The 19,859-nt window shown below is 43.0% G+C and overlaps 1 protein-coding gene across 2 annotated transcripts in view; it reads right to left on the bottom strand.

Moving 5' to 3' along the window:
• Window positions 1–19,859, bottom strand: part of MBTPS1 (membrane bound transcription factor peptidase, site 1) — a 55,026-nt gene that overhangs the window by 8,678 nt on the left and 26,489 nt on the right. For both annotated transcript variants that reach the window (XM_019743717.2, XM_074314510.1), the window contains exons 9-19: window positions 18,914–19,016; window positions 17,012–17,163; window positions 14,287–14,448; window positions 10,023–10,167; window positions 7,134–7,322; window positions 6,391–6,563; window positions 4,874–4,989; window positions 4,005–4,161; window positions 3,104–3,228; window positions 2,338–2,415; window positions 111–251 (exon numbers count right to left, since the gene is read on the bottom strand). In XM_019743717.2, the coding sequence (XP_019599276.1) occupies window positions 111–251; window positions 2,338–2,415; window positions 3,104–3,228; window positions 4,005–4,161; window positions 4,874–4,989; window positions 6,391–6,563; window positions 7,134–7,322; window positions 10,023–10,167; window positions 14,287–14,448; window positions 17,012–17,163; window positions 18,914–19,016 (1,541 nt within the window). The remainder of the gene's footprint in view (window positions 1–110; window positions 252–2,337; window positions 2,416–3,103; window positions 3,229–4,004; window positions 4,162–4,873; window positions 4,990–6,390; window positions 6,564–7,133; window positions 7,323–10,022; window positions 10,168–14,286; window positions 14,449–17,011; window positions 17,164–18,913; window positions 19,017–19,859) is intronic.

Below are 19,859 nucleotides of genomic sequence, written 5' to 3'. Positions count from 1 at the left end.
TAATTTACCAGCATCTCACCAGTGCCTTTTCAGGGAAAAGGGGGAGAAAGGATTTGAATGTCCAAGTCGTGAGGCACAATCTACTTTTCAGCCACAGCACCAGTTCTCACCCTTCTGTCGGTGACTGTCATCCAAGCAATTGGAGTCCCCGTACAGCACGATCCGGCCTCCACCTTCAGCAGGAATCTGATAAAGTCCCAAAATGGGGACATTTTCAACAACTGCTGTTTCCTGCTTTAAAACCTCCAATCCTGAAACAACACAACAAAAACAGCAATGAGAATTTTTGTCGAGGAATAAATGATTTTCCAGTTGCCACTGAACTTGACATTTAGTCCATGTCACAATTAAAGAAAACACAGCAAAATCTACTCTTCAATCACAACAGTGCAAACTTTTAGGGTAAGAAAACAATGCCTTAAGTGCCATTAATTTCGGTTTTAGCCAAATTCACGTCCACGATATATTTCCACATCTTCTTTCACTGCTACTTAAAATGGTGATGCATCATATTTATAATTTTAAAGGTGCCACTTTTTCTTTTTATACTAAAACCCACAAGCTTTTGTCCCTTCTTATTATGCTAAAAGGTTTATGTCCTTGGACTGCATTCACTAGGTGCAGCCAGCCAGGCAGCTATTGCTCAACACATGGGCAGGAACCTCTATGGATATCATCACAGATACTGATACCCAGTTTTGTGTCTTATTATTCAAAGTGAGGACAAACATAACTAAGTTTTAAAATATTTGGCCACATATTTTAAATTTAGATTTAAGATAGTTTTACATTAATCTCACAAATATAAATGTTCCAAGAGCCTTCTTATCTCTGCCCAAACAGATGGCACAATTTTAATGTCTAGTGAATCAAGAACTCAAAGATGCATAAATGCCATGGGCAGCACCTGCCAGTGACGTCATCATATAATCTAAGAGTTGCTACCCTGAAGCAAATGCATTCCTCGGCACTAGATGACACACATCTTCGTCAAAATCCAGTATTTACCATGTTGGGAACATCTGAAATGTCTGTGGCTATAAAAAGGCAGCATTTCCTGCTCTGTGTATAATTCCAATAGAAACTGAGTGCAAGAGAAAGCAAGATTCTTTCTGGTGGGGAGGGAAAGAGCAGTAAAACAGGTGAAATGGGGCAAGTACACACTGCATTGCCACTTGGCCTCCTGGTTTGACAGGATTTTGTTTCTGACAATAAGGTCCTTTTTGATCCCATATAACCCAGATTTTCAAATTCCTATTTTGTACCCAAAAGGTTATTCATAAAAGCCTGTGTGGAGATAAAAAAAAAAAAAAATCTTAAAAAAAATTTCAAGGTGATGAATTTTATTTTCAGACTAGCAGAACCCCAAAATAAAGTACACATCCTTAAATCTACTTTCGATTCCTCTCCCTCAACAAAATGAGAAGCTACCACAAGTCACAAGCCAAGGGAACCACTGCTGTCATCCCTGTGTAGACCTGTACCAGAAATGACACTGCCCTGTGAGAAACCGATTTCAGAAAGTCACGAACCCATGGTAAACTGTGCCAAATGACTAGGAAGACATGATTATTTATTTATGTGCTTGAAGTTAAAATATAGCCCTATGAACACTGATCTATTGACTGACCTTGTCTTGATGAAAGGAAAAAGCAACCCTTTCTAGATAATTAAAAATAAATTCTACCTTGCAGTTGTAAAATCTGGCAACCATGAAAGCAGAACGATTCACAAACAGTAACAAAAATTGAAGCAACTTTAAAAGTAATTTTAAAAAAAATCTACAAATATTCATCAGCAAGAGGCTGTCTTATCTATCTCTGCATCTCCCAGAGCCACGACCCAAAAGTCTTGCCTAAAGTAGGTACCATACATAGTATGGAAATAAATTATAAAAGAAAAACAAAACAAAAATGCTAAGGGGTATAGGGATTTCTTTTTGAGGGTAATGAAACTGTTTGGGGGCGGCCAGTTGGCTCACTGGTTAGAGTGCAGTGCCCATAATACCAAGGTCGCCGGTTCGATTCCCATATGGGCCAGTGAGCTGCGCCCTCCACAACCAGATTGAAAACGACTTGACATGGAGCTTATGGGTCCTGGAAAAAACACACTGTTCCCCAATATTCCCCACCCATGAAAAAAAAAAAGAAAAGGAAATGTTTTAGAAGTAGCTAGTGGTGATGAATGCACAACTGTGTGAATACGCTAAAAATCACTGAATTGTATACTTTAAAAGGGTGAATATGTTATGGTACATGAATTATATGCAATAAAACCATTACTGAAAAGAAAAAAAGAAAGGAAGAAAACAGAAGCGTATGAATAGCAATGCCTCACCTTGGTCTTTAAAAGTCTGTGTTATCACTATGCCATCTTCTGGAAATTTCGCGATGCTGCACCCGGATGCATAATACACTAGAAAAGAGTCGTTCAAAGTTATGAGACCATAGAACCACGGAACATTTTCTCAATAGCTACTCATTTACCTAAAATGCATTCTTTAGACATTATATGTTTTCTAAGGTTATTGTAAATCTTAAGAGGAGCTGCTATTATTGCCTGGTCACACTTAAACTACAGGGAATTACCTCAAACTTCAAGTTAAAAAATGCTATTAATATAAGGCTTCTGAATAGGTTTCAGAAGTCAGAGTTGTCACAGACTTGAAACAACTAAGTCAGGACGAGCAGAACCAGCAGTAACCACAGCGCTCAAGATGTTGTTCTAGAAACTATCTCCCAAAACTACTCTGTGGGGAAATTACTTAAATGAGATTTGCAAAGTTATTTCATAAACACAATTGTATAAATAATCAGGAATCTATGAGGAGTGTGTTATTTGGGAACATACAGGATACAGAGCACCTTACAGATGGCACTAAAACTAGACATGCTTGCATACAGTATTTCCATTTGAAAAATTTGGACTGGACTAGAATGGTTAACACCCAGCCTTCCGGTCCACTGTGAAGACATGGAATTGTCTCTCCATGGACCCCAGCCTCTTCCAGAATCACACCATTCTCTGAAACTTAGACTTTAAAGACACACTGCATCTGCTCTTGCATTGCCTGGAATACAAAAACACAAACACAAAACCTTACTGTCATGGCTCGCCAAGGTAAAATCCCCTTCGTACAGGCCATCGCTGAACCCCATATTCCAGACAGACAGAAGTTCATTCAGAGCTGGGATATTGGCTCCTCCAGTGTCTGGCATCCACCACTGCCTGGGAACGTGATAAGGAGGCACAAAGAAGGAAGGAATTAAAACACTCCACATACGCTTACTCTCTGCATAACGAAACTGAATTTCCTCTGCCAGAATCCAGTCCATCCACACTCAGGTTTCAGCTGAAACTAACTGAGTGGGTGTGAGCAGTACTATAACGCAAATGCTTCAGCAGTTGTGCAGAGGACATCAAAGCCAAATTTATGAAATGCACCCTATGTAATATAAATGCACTGCATTTAGAGCCTAGACCTCGAGACGGTCAGTGAAGGAAAAGACATGAGACAGAAAACAAAAGAGAGATGAGAAAGAAGCTTCTGAAGTTCGTCAAAGACCCTAAAGAAAAAAATCTAAAATCTATTATAGGGGTGACATATTCATAATACATTGGGAATCCTTGGTTAGTAACTAATTTACTGGAAGGTTTCTTTAAATAACAGTTCCTCTGGTGTATTTACATTTGTATAGATTCAGTAATAGAGCAATGGGAGAATAGAAAAGAACTAAACAAATTTAAAGCTCAAGTAGCTAAGATGAACGAGGAAAGCCAACAAACCCTTTAACTTAGTACTTGGACTCAATGAGCATTTTGCTCCCTTTCGAGAACATCTCTACTACATGAAGAGAAACCTTGCGCTAACCAAGCATCTGAACATGTCACTCACAGCTGAAAAGACCACCAATGGCCCACACGGTCACGTTACGTGTTTCCCAGGTAGAATTTAATTCCCCAAAAGGCAAACTTCTTATCCAAGTACCAACTCCTATCAGTACCTCGTGTTTTCATCGTAGAACTTGACTTTCCTCATAACGGATGTGTTGTACCAGTCACTGAAGACAATGAGGGAAAGGCCGTTGTCCACGTCCCGCCTCAGCTTGGCGACCTCCTCAGGGAAATACTCCTCTTCACTGTCCACCATGAGCAGCGTTCCTGGGGGACAAAGTGCCAGGCTGGGGGCAAAGTGCCAGGCTGGGAGAGACTTCACCTCTGAACAGCGGGCCTCACTGTTTCACAAAAATGGTCTTTTACTGGCATCCACACCTCAAGTTCCTGGCTTCTAACGCTTTGGTTTGTGTCCCTGAACCACTTTAGAAGGGAGTGAAAAAGAAAAGATCAGGGCTCCACAGTACAGACACCAGCTGGCTGCGGCCTTGTTTCGTTTGTGACGCCCAATGTAAAGACGTCTCACTTGCTTGGGAAGAAGTAAAATACAGCGAGTGCTGGAGTTTCTTTTAATGAAAAATAAATAAAACTGTGCAGACGTCCTTGTCCCCCATCATCCTGACAGTGTCACATTTTAGCTGAACGTTCCCACCGTCACCACTACCATGTTCTCCCGAAAATCAGACCGGGTCTTATATTAATGTTTCCTCCAAAAGACGCATTAGGGCTTATGTTCAGGGGACGCCCTCCTGAAAAACCATCCTAGGGCTTATTTTCTGGTTGGGTCTTATTTTGGGGGAAACACGGTAAGTAGGGCTGTTCTGCGTGGCGCCTCGTTCCGGCCTCCACTAGGACCAGGAGACCCCACGCATGCTCCTTTTGCTGGCCTCTCATTTAAACTGCGATTCGCCTTTCCAGCTTCCCACAAAACACCCAAGCGAGCAGGAAGACCCCTGGCCAGCACCTGCGTCCTGCTCACCATACTGATTAGCGTCAAAGCACGTGAAGGGGGAGCCGAGGACTTCGACAAAGTAGCCCATGCTTCTCAAGTGCTGGTACATGTCCCTGAAGTTGGTATGGATGTGGTCACCATTCCTGAAAAACAGCAAGTGCCGGCGCTGAAGGACCAATCGCTCCTCATAACAAAGGCTACCTCACCAGTTAATTCCTGAAAGCTGGTCGCCTCTGCAGGGCACGGCTCCATCCCAGCAGAGGCCTGGGGAGGCCGGCCCACTGGCACAGAAGCAGCAGTCGGCCTTTCAGACCAGCTTTCTCTGGGCTAGCATGTAAAATGGGTGATAAGAAGAAATCGTGCACATGGCACGAGCATGGAGATAAAATGACAAGAAATGGCCCAAGAAATACACTGAAGCGTCACTTTAGTGGTGGCATACGTGTAAATGGCTAGCAACCACCCGCAGTTGACAGAATCAGCATGGAAACGCAGATGTGCTGAAACAAGCCCCAGGGGGCAAGCGCACTAAGACAGCAACGTACACTTCACCTCGCATCACTGCTACTTGTCACCTTGCTACCCCTCTTCCTCCTAAATGCGCTCATTTCCCTACTGTACATTCTGTGTAAGCTGCCTACCCCACTGCCCCATGGAAAGACCCAGCGGTCCTTCCATCTGCCTCCCCTCACCTCTCGGCCCCTCAGAGCCTCCTCAGTGGGCTGAACCCAGGCGCTCCTCTCCAGGCCCATGGCCATTACCTTGGTCTATCAACTTCTGCCTGTCTCTGGTCTGAGCCCCTCTAATCTGACTTCCAGAGACATCTTTATAAAGAACAGATATGACTTTGCAAGTGTCCTGCTCAAATCTTCAAGGCTCTTTCTCCCCCTCACCTTCAGGGTCAAGTCTCAACTCCTTGACTTACACTAAGGCAGAAATGAACTTGGCACATGGGTTAGGAGACTCAGCCCAGCTGCCCTGGAGGGGCTGTGAGAGGGCAGGGTCTGGAGGCTTGAGGAGGACACAGCAGGAAGTCTGGCACACAAACAAGTCTAGACAGGCAGCCACTGGAGTTATAAGCAAATCGTGACACAATCTGTTTTTAGGTGACTGCTGCACGGACAATGGGATTTAAGAGAGCAAGAGTGGCAGCAGTGACTCATCAGGAGGCCACCATCACCGTCCAGGCAAGAGATGACAATGGCCTGAATGAGAATGGGAACAGAGGCGGGAGCCAGATAGGGCAGGAGTCAGGACATGTTCTAGAAGGAGAACTGAAAGGATCTGCTGGCTGATTCTACAGAAGTAAGGGAAAGAGAGCAATTAAGGATAAATTCAAGGGTTTTTACTGCACAATTATGCAAGTCTGAAAGGAGAACTGCAGGGTGCCTTAAAAGCATAACAAGGACCTAAGAAGTCTGGGGGGTCGTGGCAGCCCAGGCTCAGTGAGGAGCAACGTCTGCTCCCCAAAGGGACAACAAGCCCGTCCTGCTGCGGACGGACTGGGTGTTGCTGAGTGTCGCGTCTGGCAGTTGGCTGCTCACCAGTCCAAAGGGTCATTCTTCATTCTCAGGTTATCCCTGGGGAAGTAGCCGGGTGGATAGCGGAGGTTGTGGTACTGGTCCCAGAGAACGCGCTTGCTTCGAGGAGGAGCTGGAATTATCTTCACCTTAATAGGGAGCTTCACTGTTGAAGTCTGTTCTGCACCATTTTTTGACTAAAAATTCAATAAAATAAACTTGAAACCGCCCCCTCATGCTCAGAAGAAACTTTCAGGTTCTTGGGTTTAAAAAGTCATTTCTATTTATTTAAAAAGTCATTTCTATTATGTAACCCTAAAAATTTGAAAACAAGAATTTCTAAAACAACAAACATAGGACAGAACCTTCATGTATCACAATTAATTTCATTCGGAATCTTCTTTTAAGAGTTTGAGACTTAAAATTCAAAGCACTTTGTTCCTGAAACACTAGTGCTACATAGGATTCACCCTACATTCCCTGAGAGAACACCCATTTTGTGCCATCATTTTGAGCTTGAACTTGGGCACAGAGTAGTCCTATCTGCTGCTGCTCAGCTACAGAATCGGAGGCACTATCATTACTGAGCGGGCGTTTCAAATCCAGCTGCTCTACAGGCCCTGGAATCATCGCTCAGGGCCTTCAAGCCTAATGGTGTCTGCCAACTGTGCCTCAAATCCGAGACCCGAGGCCTTCAGCCTGTCCCTCCCTTCTAGCAGGCTAGGGTGAAGGTCAAGAGAAACCAGCCCGTCCCTGCATGCACTTACTTCCACCTCTGCTGGGGAAGCTACGGTGATCATGACGTGCCCCTGCGCAATGCCTTCCCAGGAAGCCGCTTTCTTGGTGACAGAAATGGAAATGGCCAGGTAGCCTGACCAAGGCCATAACACCGAGGAGTAAGAGAATGCTACTTCGATGTTGTCTCCGTTCTGCGGTAAATAGGGCTGCCAGTCAGGCTGCAGGAGAAAAACAAGCAAAGGCGAAGGTGAAATGCTCAGTTCCTCAATGACCTGCAGTGGTTTTTGAGAAATGCTTCGCATCTTAAATAAGGCAAAATGAAATTTAGACACAGATACTAAGCAACATATACCCAAAGTAGCCTATGGAATGTCTAGAACATTGTCCACTAGAAAACTCTAGAATCCCACTATTTCGGACAGACTCCAATTTTAAAGAGAATTTTTTCCCTAAGCTAAAAAAAAACAAAAGAAAAACAAAAAAACAAAAAGGGACACGTTTTGATGGAAAACTTTTATCTGATAGAGAACTTAAATAACTGAAAACACTCAGATTTGAGGTGATATCCCAATTAGTCGAATGCTTCAAGCATCACATGAATTGAAAGGAATCATGGATGCAAAACTGTCACCAAATTCTGAAGCCAGTAATTGGGCAGGTAGATAGAGGTTTATGGCACTGCCAGAGGAAGAGCAGGCTCGACTGTCAAGATGACTGCCCTTTCAGTTTCCTCCTGGTTTGAGGAAAGCGAAAAGGGAAGCATGAGAGGAGACCATCTGGAAGAAACATAAATGAGCTCTTATAATAGTTCAATAACCAGTATTTCAAACTAATCTAAACTACTCATTTCCCTCACAAGCCAGATAGCAACAATATACTCCCCAAGTGAGTCAGCATATTAAAAACAAATCAGAAAAAGAAGACAAAATATTTGTAGGATACATTATCACAAACAATGAGGAAGGAAAGGGATTTTTAATAAACACTCTTGAGATCACTGGTTAGCAATTGAGAAAAAAGTTAATTTTCATCCATCTCTTATACCACATATCAAATTAACTCAACACACGAAAAAATTACATATTTAACAAGCATAAAAGGAAAGTCAGGTAGAAAATAAAATTGAGATTTTTATTATGTCTTTGGAAGGATAAGTTTCTAATTTTTGAAACAAAGAAATCACAAAAGATCAAAATTCAACTAGATGAAAATGTGAAATTTTTACAGAACTTCCCCCTTAAAATAAAACCTACTAATACATTAAAGAGAAAACTAAACAATAAATCTGTGGGAACTTTTTGCACAAAACACAGTGGTTCATTTGTCTATGATATGAAGATCTTGTTCAGATGGATAGAGAAAACCTAAATTCTAGTACAAGAATTGGCCAAGACAATGAAAAGCTACTTCACACAAGAGAAAATGCAATTAGTAAACAAACCTGGACAGCCACCTCACAAATAACTGCACAAGTGCACATTAAACAAGGTACCCCATTTTACCCTCTCTGAATTTAAAGTTAAAAGATGAACTACCCAGAAATAAACCAAATGTCCATCGACTGGTGAATAAACAAAATGGTCTATTCATACAATGGAATATTATTCAGCCATAAAAGGAACAAAGCACTGACACATGCTAGGACACGAGTGACCTTTAAAAGACATGCCCCTGAGTGAAGGAGGCCAGTCACAAAAGACCACATGTCACAGAACTCCATGTATATACACTGTTCAGAACAGGTAAACCCAAAGGGCAGCAAGTATCGGAGAGATTGCCAGGGGCTGTGGGAAAAAGAATGGGGAGTGACTGAAAATAAGGGTTTCTTTTTGGGGTGATGAAAATATTCTAGAATTACATAGTAGTGATGGTTGCATCACTACTCACTACTAAAAACTACTGAACTGCACAATTTAAAAGGGTACATTTTATGGTATGTGAACTTTATCTCTCTTTTTTAAAAACCTCATAAAAAAAAAAAATGTTCCATCCAGGGCAGGCACAGTGGAAACACTGCCCCTCTGTATGCCACTGGCCGCAGTGTGAGATGGTGTAACTTGTCTTGGAGAGAATTTTGTAGTATGCAGCAAAGAGCCGTAATAATGTCCACACCCTCTGATTCACGATTCCAATCCAGGGAGTTTATGTTAAGGAAATAATTCAGAAGAAAAGAAAACTGTATATGCAAAGATATTCAGTGAAATGTTTATATTTGAAAACTATCTATTTGTAAGCAAATTATGGAAATAGTAAGCAAATTATGATTTGACAGTTTTATGTATTATTAAACAACCATGAAAAAGTACATTGGTGCTACTTTTAAATGTATGTGTAGTTCCATTTTTAAATGTTTACGAGATTGAGAACTAAAAAAACACTAAATTTTTACCTGCTGCACAAAGATAAAAATGTGTATTTCAGATAAGAGTTGGAAAAGAATATTTAAAAAATAGTGGCTGTGTTAGTGCGCTGGGGCTGGAAGTGATTTTTCTGTTTCTTTCCCTAGCCTTTACTGTTCTGACGTTTATGCAGTAAGTATAAAAAAAATTATAAAAACAAAATGCAAAAAAGACCATACCTTCTAAATGCTAACGCCCATTTGTGCTCATTAAGCAATAAAATAATTACAAGTGGGTCTTTAATTATAGGTGGGAAATAATCAAGATGAGGAATAAAATGCAATTAGTTGATTTAGAAGCCAAACTCAAAATGCCAAAGTGGAAAAAAAAAGCAATTGGTTGCATTAATTTATCCCTGACTTACGTGGAAAGGACTTGGGGGAAAACAAATCACTGCTTCCAATCCCCCAGCACCCCACACAGGAGAGAACCATCCGTGTTTTAACTTCAGGGGAAAGAGCTAAGGCACAAAGGTCTGGGCCAGGTCTCAGTTCACCTCTAGCCAGAGTGCAATTTCACCTTGTCTACAATTCTTCCTGTGACGCCCATGCCATTGAGGATCGTGACATTGACGATTGTCGGCATTCCTCCATAGTAGATGGGCTGGGAGCAGTAGGGCCACATGTAGGGACACTCGGTCAGATCTATGTAGCTGGGGCTCAAACTGAAACAAAGAACATAGCGTTAGAAAACAACACCAACGTGTACAGGGAGAGTCAGCAGGGCAGGCCTGAGCCTTAGAAGGGCCTGCCTGCAGGGCTGCCCTCAGCAGGCATCTGGGAACTTGGCTTTGAAATGCTTCCTGCGCTAAGACCACTGGGCCAGTCTGCCTCAACTGTCTGTACAAACAACGGGATGTGTGGGCAGCACCTCCTTCCTTCTGCAAGTCTGGAACTTTGGTGGTTGTGGCTGGCAGAGAATGAGGACATGACCAGCCCCAGTGAATGCCTTGGATACAAAGTCTCAAATCATGAAATCACTGGGGCAAAGATGGATTTTTTAATAAATGCAGCTGTGACAAATTGGTGGTCATTTGGCAAAAGATAAAATTAGACCCATATCTCACACCACACCTAAGAATAAACCCCAAATGGATCAGGAGTCTCAAGCACATAAAAGGAAGTAAACAAGAATTAGAAGAATTTCTCTTTCACCTCAGCATAGAGCAAGTCTTTCTGCGACTCAAAATCCAGCGGCAACAATAACAAAAGACTAACAAAGTTAGTTATTAAAAAAAAAATCGCATTGGCAAAAATCAAAGGACAACTGACAAACTGAGAAAAAGATCTGCAATGTGTATCACCAACAAAGGGTTACTAACTCTAAATTATCAAGAACTCTGAACAACCGAGGGACGAACAAAACCCCAGAGCAAAATGGGAAAAAGAAATGAACAGACACTTCACAAGAAAGGTATAAAAATGGCCTTGAACCACAAAGTGCTCAAACTCACTCATAATTAGAGAAATGCAAATTATAACACTACTGAGCAACCATTTCTCACCTATCGGATTGGCAGAAAGTGACCAGCGTGACACAACACTCTGCTGGTGAGGCTGTGGGGAGGCAGCGCTCTCACACATCACTGTGGGATGCAGATGGACATAGAGGGCAAAGGAGTGATACGTAACACAGTTCCTATCCTATGCTCTTCACTTGGACCCAGCAAATCCCACTTCTAGGAATTTTTCCAGAAGACACACCTCCAACAAAACTAAAACACGAGGCCCAAGATGATTTAGAGCAATAGCTTATCATTGCAAAATATTGGAAACACAATATAAATACCCAAATATAGATAAGTGGTTGAATAAACAATGGTACATCTACACTGTGCAGCTGTAAAAAGGAGGAAGATCTCTATGAATTGATATAGAGCAATTCCCAGGGTACTGTCAAGTAAAAAAAATCAAAGTACCAAAGAATATTTGTAGTAATGCTACCCTTCGTGTTAGAAAGGGGATTTAAGAAAATATGTATTTGCTCATTTGGGCAAAAAGAAACACAAGAAAGATAAACCACCAACGAATGAGGTTGTTACCTACAAGGTGGGTGGAGCCAGTGTGGAGAGAATAGAAGGGCGGAAATGGGGACAGAAGGATGCGGGAAAGTGACACTCCTCCAGGTGTACTTTTGTGTGCGGTTCTGCCTTTCGAGCCGTGGTAATGCTTCTCATACCCAGTATGTAAGCAGCTGAAATGAACCAGGATGTGGAGGGAATCCAGAAAGAGATCCAAACACTAACAAATGAACTCGACTGTATGAAAACTGAACAGCAACACCACACTGATGGAATGGAGGGAAACTTAACCAAAGTAAGGTTCCTAATGGGAAACAACGTGACTGTATCCTGTAAAGCTAAAGATAAAAAGCACTATTCATAATTACTGTAAGCAAATTTGCTAGTGTATTTCTTTTTTGCAAGGGCGCGTGTTTGCAACTCTAAAACTACTCAGTATGCATATACTAGGACTGAGCAATCAGTGAACATGTCGTGGATGAGAGCCAGGTTACTCGCTGTTAGAGAAGAGTTACAAACAAGGAGAGGGAAGACCAGACTGAGAACCGTGGTGTTGGGTGGGATCGGAGAGAGATGAACTCATGTTTTTTGGCATATCTACAGATGGACACATAGAGCAATAGGTACAATGTGTGCACGCGCGTGCGCACATACAGACATTTCCTAGCTCTGTCTGATAAAAAGGCCTAGAAAAAACTATAAGCACAGCTGCCAGGAGGAAAACTAGTGCCCAGGTCTGGCTTCTAAATACCTCTCTCCAGTTAAAGGACCCAGGCTGTTTGGAGAAAGAACTGACACCACGCCTGGGGCATGGAAATGCTGTGCTGCCAAAAAGTGAGAAAGTGCTCAAAAAATGATGGAGACATGCTGAAAAGACACAAGAGCCAACTAGAAGGGGCCCCAATAGCCAAATCTGAGACAATGTGAGCAACAATATAAACAATGATATTATTAGCTTATAACCCAGAATCAAATAAATGTCCACATGTCTGCACTGATAAAAATAAATTGAATAAATAAATAAATGAGCGAGAAGGGACAGCTCTTCCTTACAGCAGATTGCCAATTAATAAATGAAGCAAGAATGAGAGAAATAGAGAATCACCATGGGGCAATCTCTATCGTAATAATCACTGTAGGCAACAACCATCAACGGACGCTAAAATTAGTGAGTGAAAGTATGTTAAGAAACAAGAGGATCTGCAAGTGCACCCGTACACGTGACATTTAGTAGCCGCAAAGGGACAAACAGTAACTGCAATGAAGAAACCTGGCAGAGCCACCACAGGCAGGCACCATGAGCCGTGCTGCTCAGATCTCCTGCTACAGAAGCACAGCTACGGACGCCGCCAGCTGCTGACCCTCTGGACCCTCCACCACGTCTGTGCCAAGGCCATGTTCCCCCAGGCTGCTCCCAGCCAATGACTGAGTATGGAGGGGTACGAGGGTAGGCCCATCCTGAGGGACACAGGCTCCTCTAACAGGTGACTCTGGTTCAAGGACTTCTCCCCACCAGTAGAAACACTTAGACCTGTGCTATGGTCGGAGGGTCTTCCTCCGCAATCCTCCTTCCTCCCTCCTCTGTTCACAGGCATCCGATCAGCACAGCAGTCCTAAGACCATTCCTGCCTCTTTCTGTTTATCCTTCATCTCCCCCTTCCCCAACAGATCTCTTGGACAGCTAACCCCATCTTGGCATCTGATTCCTGGATGGAGGGCCTGGACTGACACATCACCTGAACTAAATGATGCAAATGAACTCCACCAGTAACAAGAGGAAGGAAACCAGTGAAGTGTTCCCCGATTGGAGGAGACCATGGAGACAACAAAATAGAACATGAGATGCTGGACTGGCTCCTGGTCCAGGGAAAGGACAGGGGTGGGACAATGGGTGAAATCTGAATACAACCTATAGATTAATCAATGGTAATGTATCCTCATTAATTTCTAGACTCTGAGCCTTATACTATGGTTATGTGAGATGTTAACATTAGGGAAAGCTGGGTGAAGGATTTATGGATCCCTGTGTACTATTTCTGAAACTATGCTGTAAATCTAAAATCATTTCAAAATAAAAAATGAAAAAACTTCCTATCAAAAATATATAACCTCAAAATAATCATGAGAAAGCATCAGAAGATAAACCCACATCAAGAGACAGTCTACAAAACAGTCACCAGCACTCCCAAAAGAGTCAGAGTCACGAATGACACCAAAAGACATGAACTGTCAAAGGCTGGAGGAGACCAAGACGACACAACAACTAAATGCAATGTGGGGCCTGGGTTCTGGACGGGACAAAGAACACGGGGGGAAACCGGCAAACTGGGAATAAAGTCTGCAGATTAATTACAGTACAGTATCAGTGTTCATCTGTTAGTTTTAACAGTTGAATTATGCTCATCTAAGATACTGCCCTTAGAGGAAGCCCAGGAAAGGGTACACGAGAACTCTGCTATTTTTGCAAATTTCTGTACGCCCGAGATTACATCAAAACAAAGTTTTAAAAAGTGAAAAAGAAAATAGGAAATCATTATTTTAAACCATTCATATGAAAAATAATAGAACATCAGGCAGTGGAAAGCAGTTCAAGCTCAGCCAGCCGGCACCCTGGTACAAGCGGCAGCATGAAGCTCTCCCTGGGGGCCCTGAGTGTCGCATGATCAGGGCCTGGTTCCGTTTGGAGGCCGGTATTCTGTGCAGAGGGAAACGCGCCTCAGGATGCAGTGCAGAGAAAGCCCCGCAGGAGGAGAGCACACTGACCTTGCCTGTGGCTTGTAGCTGTTGAGGACCTGATAGGCTCTGAGGAGATCCAGCTTGCCGTGGCCTTGCTCAAACATATTGACCCCAGGAAGCCTCCGGGCTGATGCAATCAGGGCCTGCTTCATACTGGCCGGATTCACCAGTTCACGTTTCTGGACTGTGCTGGGGGAAAATCATGTATTTGCTCATTTTCTCATTAAAAAAATGAAAATCAGATTATTCCTAACCTGCAAAAGTGCAAACATGTACCGCCAATCTTGTTTAGTCTCTACGAAAGCTTCTTTGGTCAGGCCTGTGCAAGATAAGAATGAACATGTGTTCATTTCCGCACCTGCCTCGGAAGTGACGAGTTATCAGCCTTCCACATGGCTTGTGAGAACAGTGCCTCAAAGAGCTACTGCTTTTTATACTAAATTTATCAGAAAAACATATTTTCCCAGTAACGCAACTAAATCGATCCTACAGGCTGCAAGAGGCAAGAAGAGGTAAGAGGTACTGGCTCCTCAGGGAAAGCCAGGAGGAGGAAACAAGCTGGGACATGACCCAGCTGGGAAAAGGAAAGGAAAACAGATGGATCCTGTAGAGGTAAGTTGATGCAGGCTGGGCAAGGGGCACCGCACCTGAGAGAAGCCCACCTGCTCCACAGCCAAAACTGCCTTTTCTGTTCTGGAGGCCTGTGTGTGATGCATCACTGCTGCATAAAGCCTGACAGAACCGTGCAGATCTGAGGCCACCTTGAGAGTTTCCTTATTGGAATGCATCTCGACAAACCTGAAGTCAGCTCTCCTGGGCTAGGAACTTCGTGATACCTAGGCAGTATCAACTGCTTAAGAAAGCTAGTGTTAAAACGTTCACTTCTGTATGTCAATGCATTATAAACACAAGTAAATTTTAGCCTCTCAATGCAGGGAAGAAAAATCCAGTAAGCAAAAAAGAAAAACTTACTCTCTGAAGTACCTAAATATTTCTCTATAATGGTGGTTGGTCTTGGGGTGTAGGCAGGTTTTTCTAACAGGTCTAGACGGGAAATCTGACATAAGGGGAAGTAACAAGACGTAAACCGTGGGACCGATTTTCAGTGACAATAAAAGAACTACTAAGGGCTCAGCTATGGTCACCAATCTTCCCCTCTTCCTGCCGATAAAGCAAGACCAAAGGTCAGGTTCTAGCTCCTTACGGAGCTCTGGGAGGCTGGCGGCTGAGGAAGCACTCCCTTGTTGCTCAGCATCCATTAGGAGCTATTTGTCACGCCGTAAAACTGTTTCTGAACTATCACAGTGGCTTCATTTTTATCTGCTGCAGGGAGAGAGGGAAGTAAAAGGATTCCTCGACACTGAAAGTATCTGAACTTAGAGATGCCCCTGAGAATGGAACGTCACACCCTCCTCATCTCCCCACTCACTTGACAAGACAGAGTTCTGACAGGCTCAACAGTGGAGCCTGGAGACTGAACCAGTATTTTCTGTTTCACAATCAACAAGAGTGAGAAAAGGAGCCCTAGCTGAATTCTCTCCTTCTGGAGAATACAGAAGCCTAAGTGAGCCAGGTGACTCCCCGTCTGCATTCCCTCCCCTCTTTTGTCACTACATGTAACACGGGGGTGAAGAAAACAACTAGAACAGAAATACAATGTTTCTAACAGCCACGTAGTTATTCTCCAAAGACTACTCTGGCCAATGCCAACAATTTCAAGAATTTGGCTCTGAACTGCAAGGGAAGGATGGGAAAAGGAGGAAAGGTAAACATCTACCTTTATGAAAGATTATTTAAAAAAGTCTCTGGCATTAGAAACTAAAATCAACATAAATTTAAGAGAATTTTAAATATAAAAACATTTACTATCATTTGACGGTTTTAATTTTAAAATTAATATAGAGTATAATAACTTTTAAATATGCAGTTTTGTGTTATTGCAACACAAAAGCTCAACTAAAGCCTCACCTAGACAGAAAGAGGATTTTTGGGGAGGTAAGACAGGAAGAGTTTTTTGGGAGATAAGATATAAAATAAGTGCTAGCTCCAAAGACATCTTTTCATGACGGCAAGTACGGCACCACGGCCCATCTAAGAGCACCCGAGCATCGATTCCGGTGCACTGTCTTTGAGAACTTTCTTCCAGTTTAATTAACTGCAAAATTAAGGGTCGATCACTAAGCTCCATTCCGACTGTGGACAGGATTCAATAAGACAATGACAATAAGTAAATCACACTGTCTTTTATGAAGGAGTGGTGACTGCTGGTTTGACAGCTCCTAGCCAACAGAGAACATTAAAAGGTGAATCCCCAAGGAAATGAAGGCTATGGCAGGGAAAGAGCTTACTTTTTGTTCCCTGCCTGCTAAACACACTTGCTTGGATATAACATACAGCTGTAGCACAAACACGGTGCGAAAACAAACAAAATGGGGGCACAGGGGACATGGGGGACTCTCTGTACTTTCCTCTCAATTTTGCTGTGACCCTAAAACTGCTTTAAAAAAGTCTTAAAAACAAATCTCCAAAACAAAACTTTATGGTTTAGTTTACATAGTGTGTTACCACATATGCCCTTAACTGTCAGAAAAATCCTCTATCAAAGAACAGACTCGGACTTCTGTAGAGATGGAGAAACAGAGCCGGAGCAAGGTCCCATGATGTGCTCCTAAACTCTAACCCCAGCTGGTGACGAGCGAGATTCAACTCCTGGTTGGCTGGCACCACCTTCTCTCTGCTCAGCAACACTTACCTTACTAGTAAGGTGACAGCGCCGGCAACCACTGGAGAAGCTACGCTGGTCCCCGACAGGGCCCGGCACCCTCCTTTCACACCGGAGCCCCTCACTCCAGCACCATAGGTGACAATATCAGGTTTCACACGGCCATAGCCTCCTGGTAGCTCCTATGAATAAAAGCAGGAACACACATGGGCTCACAGGTTACGTGTGGTTATCAGTGAATAAAACCAGAACAGAAATATGGGTTATTTAAACAGTGTCATTGCAGTAAGTTTCTGGTTTTAGTCTGAAATTCACTGCAATACAGAAAACAAGCTTAAATGATAATGTAGAAAATAAAATTATTTGGGGTGTGTTTTATGATAACCAGTATAACAGTAACGCCATCAAGCAACTACAAATGAATATTTTTAATTTTGCTAACACACAAGACTAGAAACTGGAAACTGATTTATCTCCAGATAACTTAAAAATTAGAGGTATCTTAGAAAAATCAGAAAATTAAAAGTTAGGATAAAAAGAAATTATTTTCTTTATAAGGAAAAAAGTACATAATACAACTGAAGGTTTCAATCTGTCACTAGAAGAGAAAGAAGCATTCAGAATGATAAATGTAACTGTAAGAGTAACTTGGGAAAAGATTTTTAACTGAGTACTCTGAAATTTCCTGGAAACTGAGGCAAAAATGATAATTACAACAAGGGTCTATGTTCTGTAGAAAGAAGTACTCCAATTTAAAGTGAAAAAAATCTCGTGGCAATCAAACATAAATGGACTTTGCACCCATCTATGTGGGACACTGAGTAAAGATATCTTGAACTGCAGCTCTGTAGATGATTCAGGAACATTTCTCAAAATGTCATTAAAAAACAAGGACAGCACAAAGGCCAAGGCCAAGACATTACAATTCTGTGAAAGCATTTACGAGGGAGCAAGACAGACATCAACTGGTACAGGCATCCTTTCCAAGTATTTGGCAGTAAAAAGAAAGTGCTGAGGGAGTGTGGATGAACGGGTAGGAAACACATCCCTGAGACTGACTTCCTCGGAGTGGGGTCCCCGCCTGTGGCAACAATTCAGTGAACATCATTCCGGGAGGCATCTGAGTGCACAGGAGGCAGGGACCCACGGTGGCATCGCCTGAAGGGGCGCCAGGAGCGGGGATACTGTCATGGTGGCAAGCTATCCCGTAAAGTGTTGCCAGCGTAGACAAGGCCACAATGTTCTCAGGAGGCTGTGACTCTCTTCTGGGACTTTCCCAGACCTCCAAGCTCGGCACCCTTGAGTTAGAGCACCCAGGAGGTGATCTGACCCTGAAGATCGTGAGGGGCAGGCAAGAGTGCCCAGTGCTGCCTGAGGGAGCGTCTAACACTGAATCCAACTCTGTTCTCACGGGTAGAGGAGGATGAATTAGCAGCACAATTAAGCCCCGAGCAGCTGAATTACTTAACTTGCTGGATTATTTTGATTTCGTCCAGCTGTATACAATTATCTCTGTGTTGGCAGAGTCCATAGTAAGTTCTTCTCAGTGGTTTCTCTTGTTTCTTAAGGACAAAAAAATCATCTCACCCAGCCCCAAGGAAGACTGCTCACCTTTGTACTAGTTAGGACAAGCGGGTACAAACCTAGTTGAGACCTAAAAAGTGAGTCACTCAGGAAGAAGTTCAAAAGTGGGACGGGGAAGAAGTGGAACAGGGAAACACCCTTGCCCAGAGCTCCAGGGAAGCGGCAGACGTCACAGGGGCCAGATCGCATCTTCACGGCCGGGCAAGTACCCGCAGCCCTGACTATGCCACCTGTGCATGTGAGTTGGGCTGACAAGCCGCTTTTCTGGCTGTGCGCTTATAAATACACCCCCAGGCTTTTCGACAAATGGTTCCTTTAGGCACATTTGACGAATGAAGAAAAGCCTACCCAGGTAGTCATTCCCCTCGAAGAGAAGCGGGCGATGTTATCCTCAAAGTCAATGCCACCTACTCCAATCACATCCATCTGATCGGCAGGGTTATTCAGAGTGCTGCATTGAGGCACAAAAACACAAAGGGAGAAAAAGAATTTTAAATGAACTAATTGAAATAAGGGCAATTACTCCCCGAAAAATCAAAGCCCGGCTGGGGTGGACGGCTGCTCCTCACCGCTGTCCTGTGAAAGGCCAGGCTCACGGCCACCTTCATGCTGGGCTCAAATCATTCCCTTGTACCTGGAACACTTTCTTACCTCCCTTCCCCGTCAACTTAGCATACGACAGCCCAGGACTTCCTTTTTCCAACAGGACTTCTAGGCTTGAAGGAACCCCCCCACCCTGAACTTCACAAGACTTAACACTACGAACACTACGATGATTCATCACCTATGCACACATTCTCGCACTGCTTTCAGATCATCCCAAGTGTATTCATCTTGCCTCCCCAACTAGAGTCCACATTTCTCTGGGAAGGAACTATCGTCCCACATTTGCATCTGCCATGATTAGGAAGTTATAAAGTTTTCCACAGATCTTTGTAGGGCATTCCACTTTCCTCCCAGGGAACCGTGGAAATGACTATCATTATTCCAGAATCTCGGGCTCCTCAGAGAGAACACTTGATGTAAGGGGAAATAACGTGTAATTCTCTTCAATACTTCAAGAATACTAGATCTGCAAGGAAATTATAGTGAAATAAATAATGACAAATACATTTAAATTATAAAGTCAAGATATAAATCAAGATGCAGCTGAACTATTAGAAAGTGTAAAACAACCAGTTATGAAACTGCATTTGTGAGCTTTATCTAGTACGGCTCTGAAACCAAAAAAATAAACTCTTTGATAATTCAATAACCCAAACTGATTCCAAGTGGCTTAAGGGATATTAGTAGC

This window comes from Rhinolophus sinicus, linkage group LG11 (assembly GCF_036562045.2).
Source record: "Rhinolophus sinicus isolate RSC01 linkage group LG11, ASM3656204v1, whole genome shotgun sequence".
Taxonomy (NCBI): Eukaryota; Metazoa; Chordata; class Mammalia; order Chiroptera; family Rhinolophidae; genus Rhinolophus; species Rhinolophus sinicus.
The sequence above is the reverse complement of the archived record's forward strand: the minus strand, read 5'-3'. Positions and strand labels throughout refer to the sequence as shown.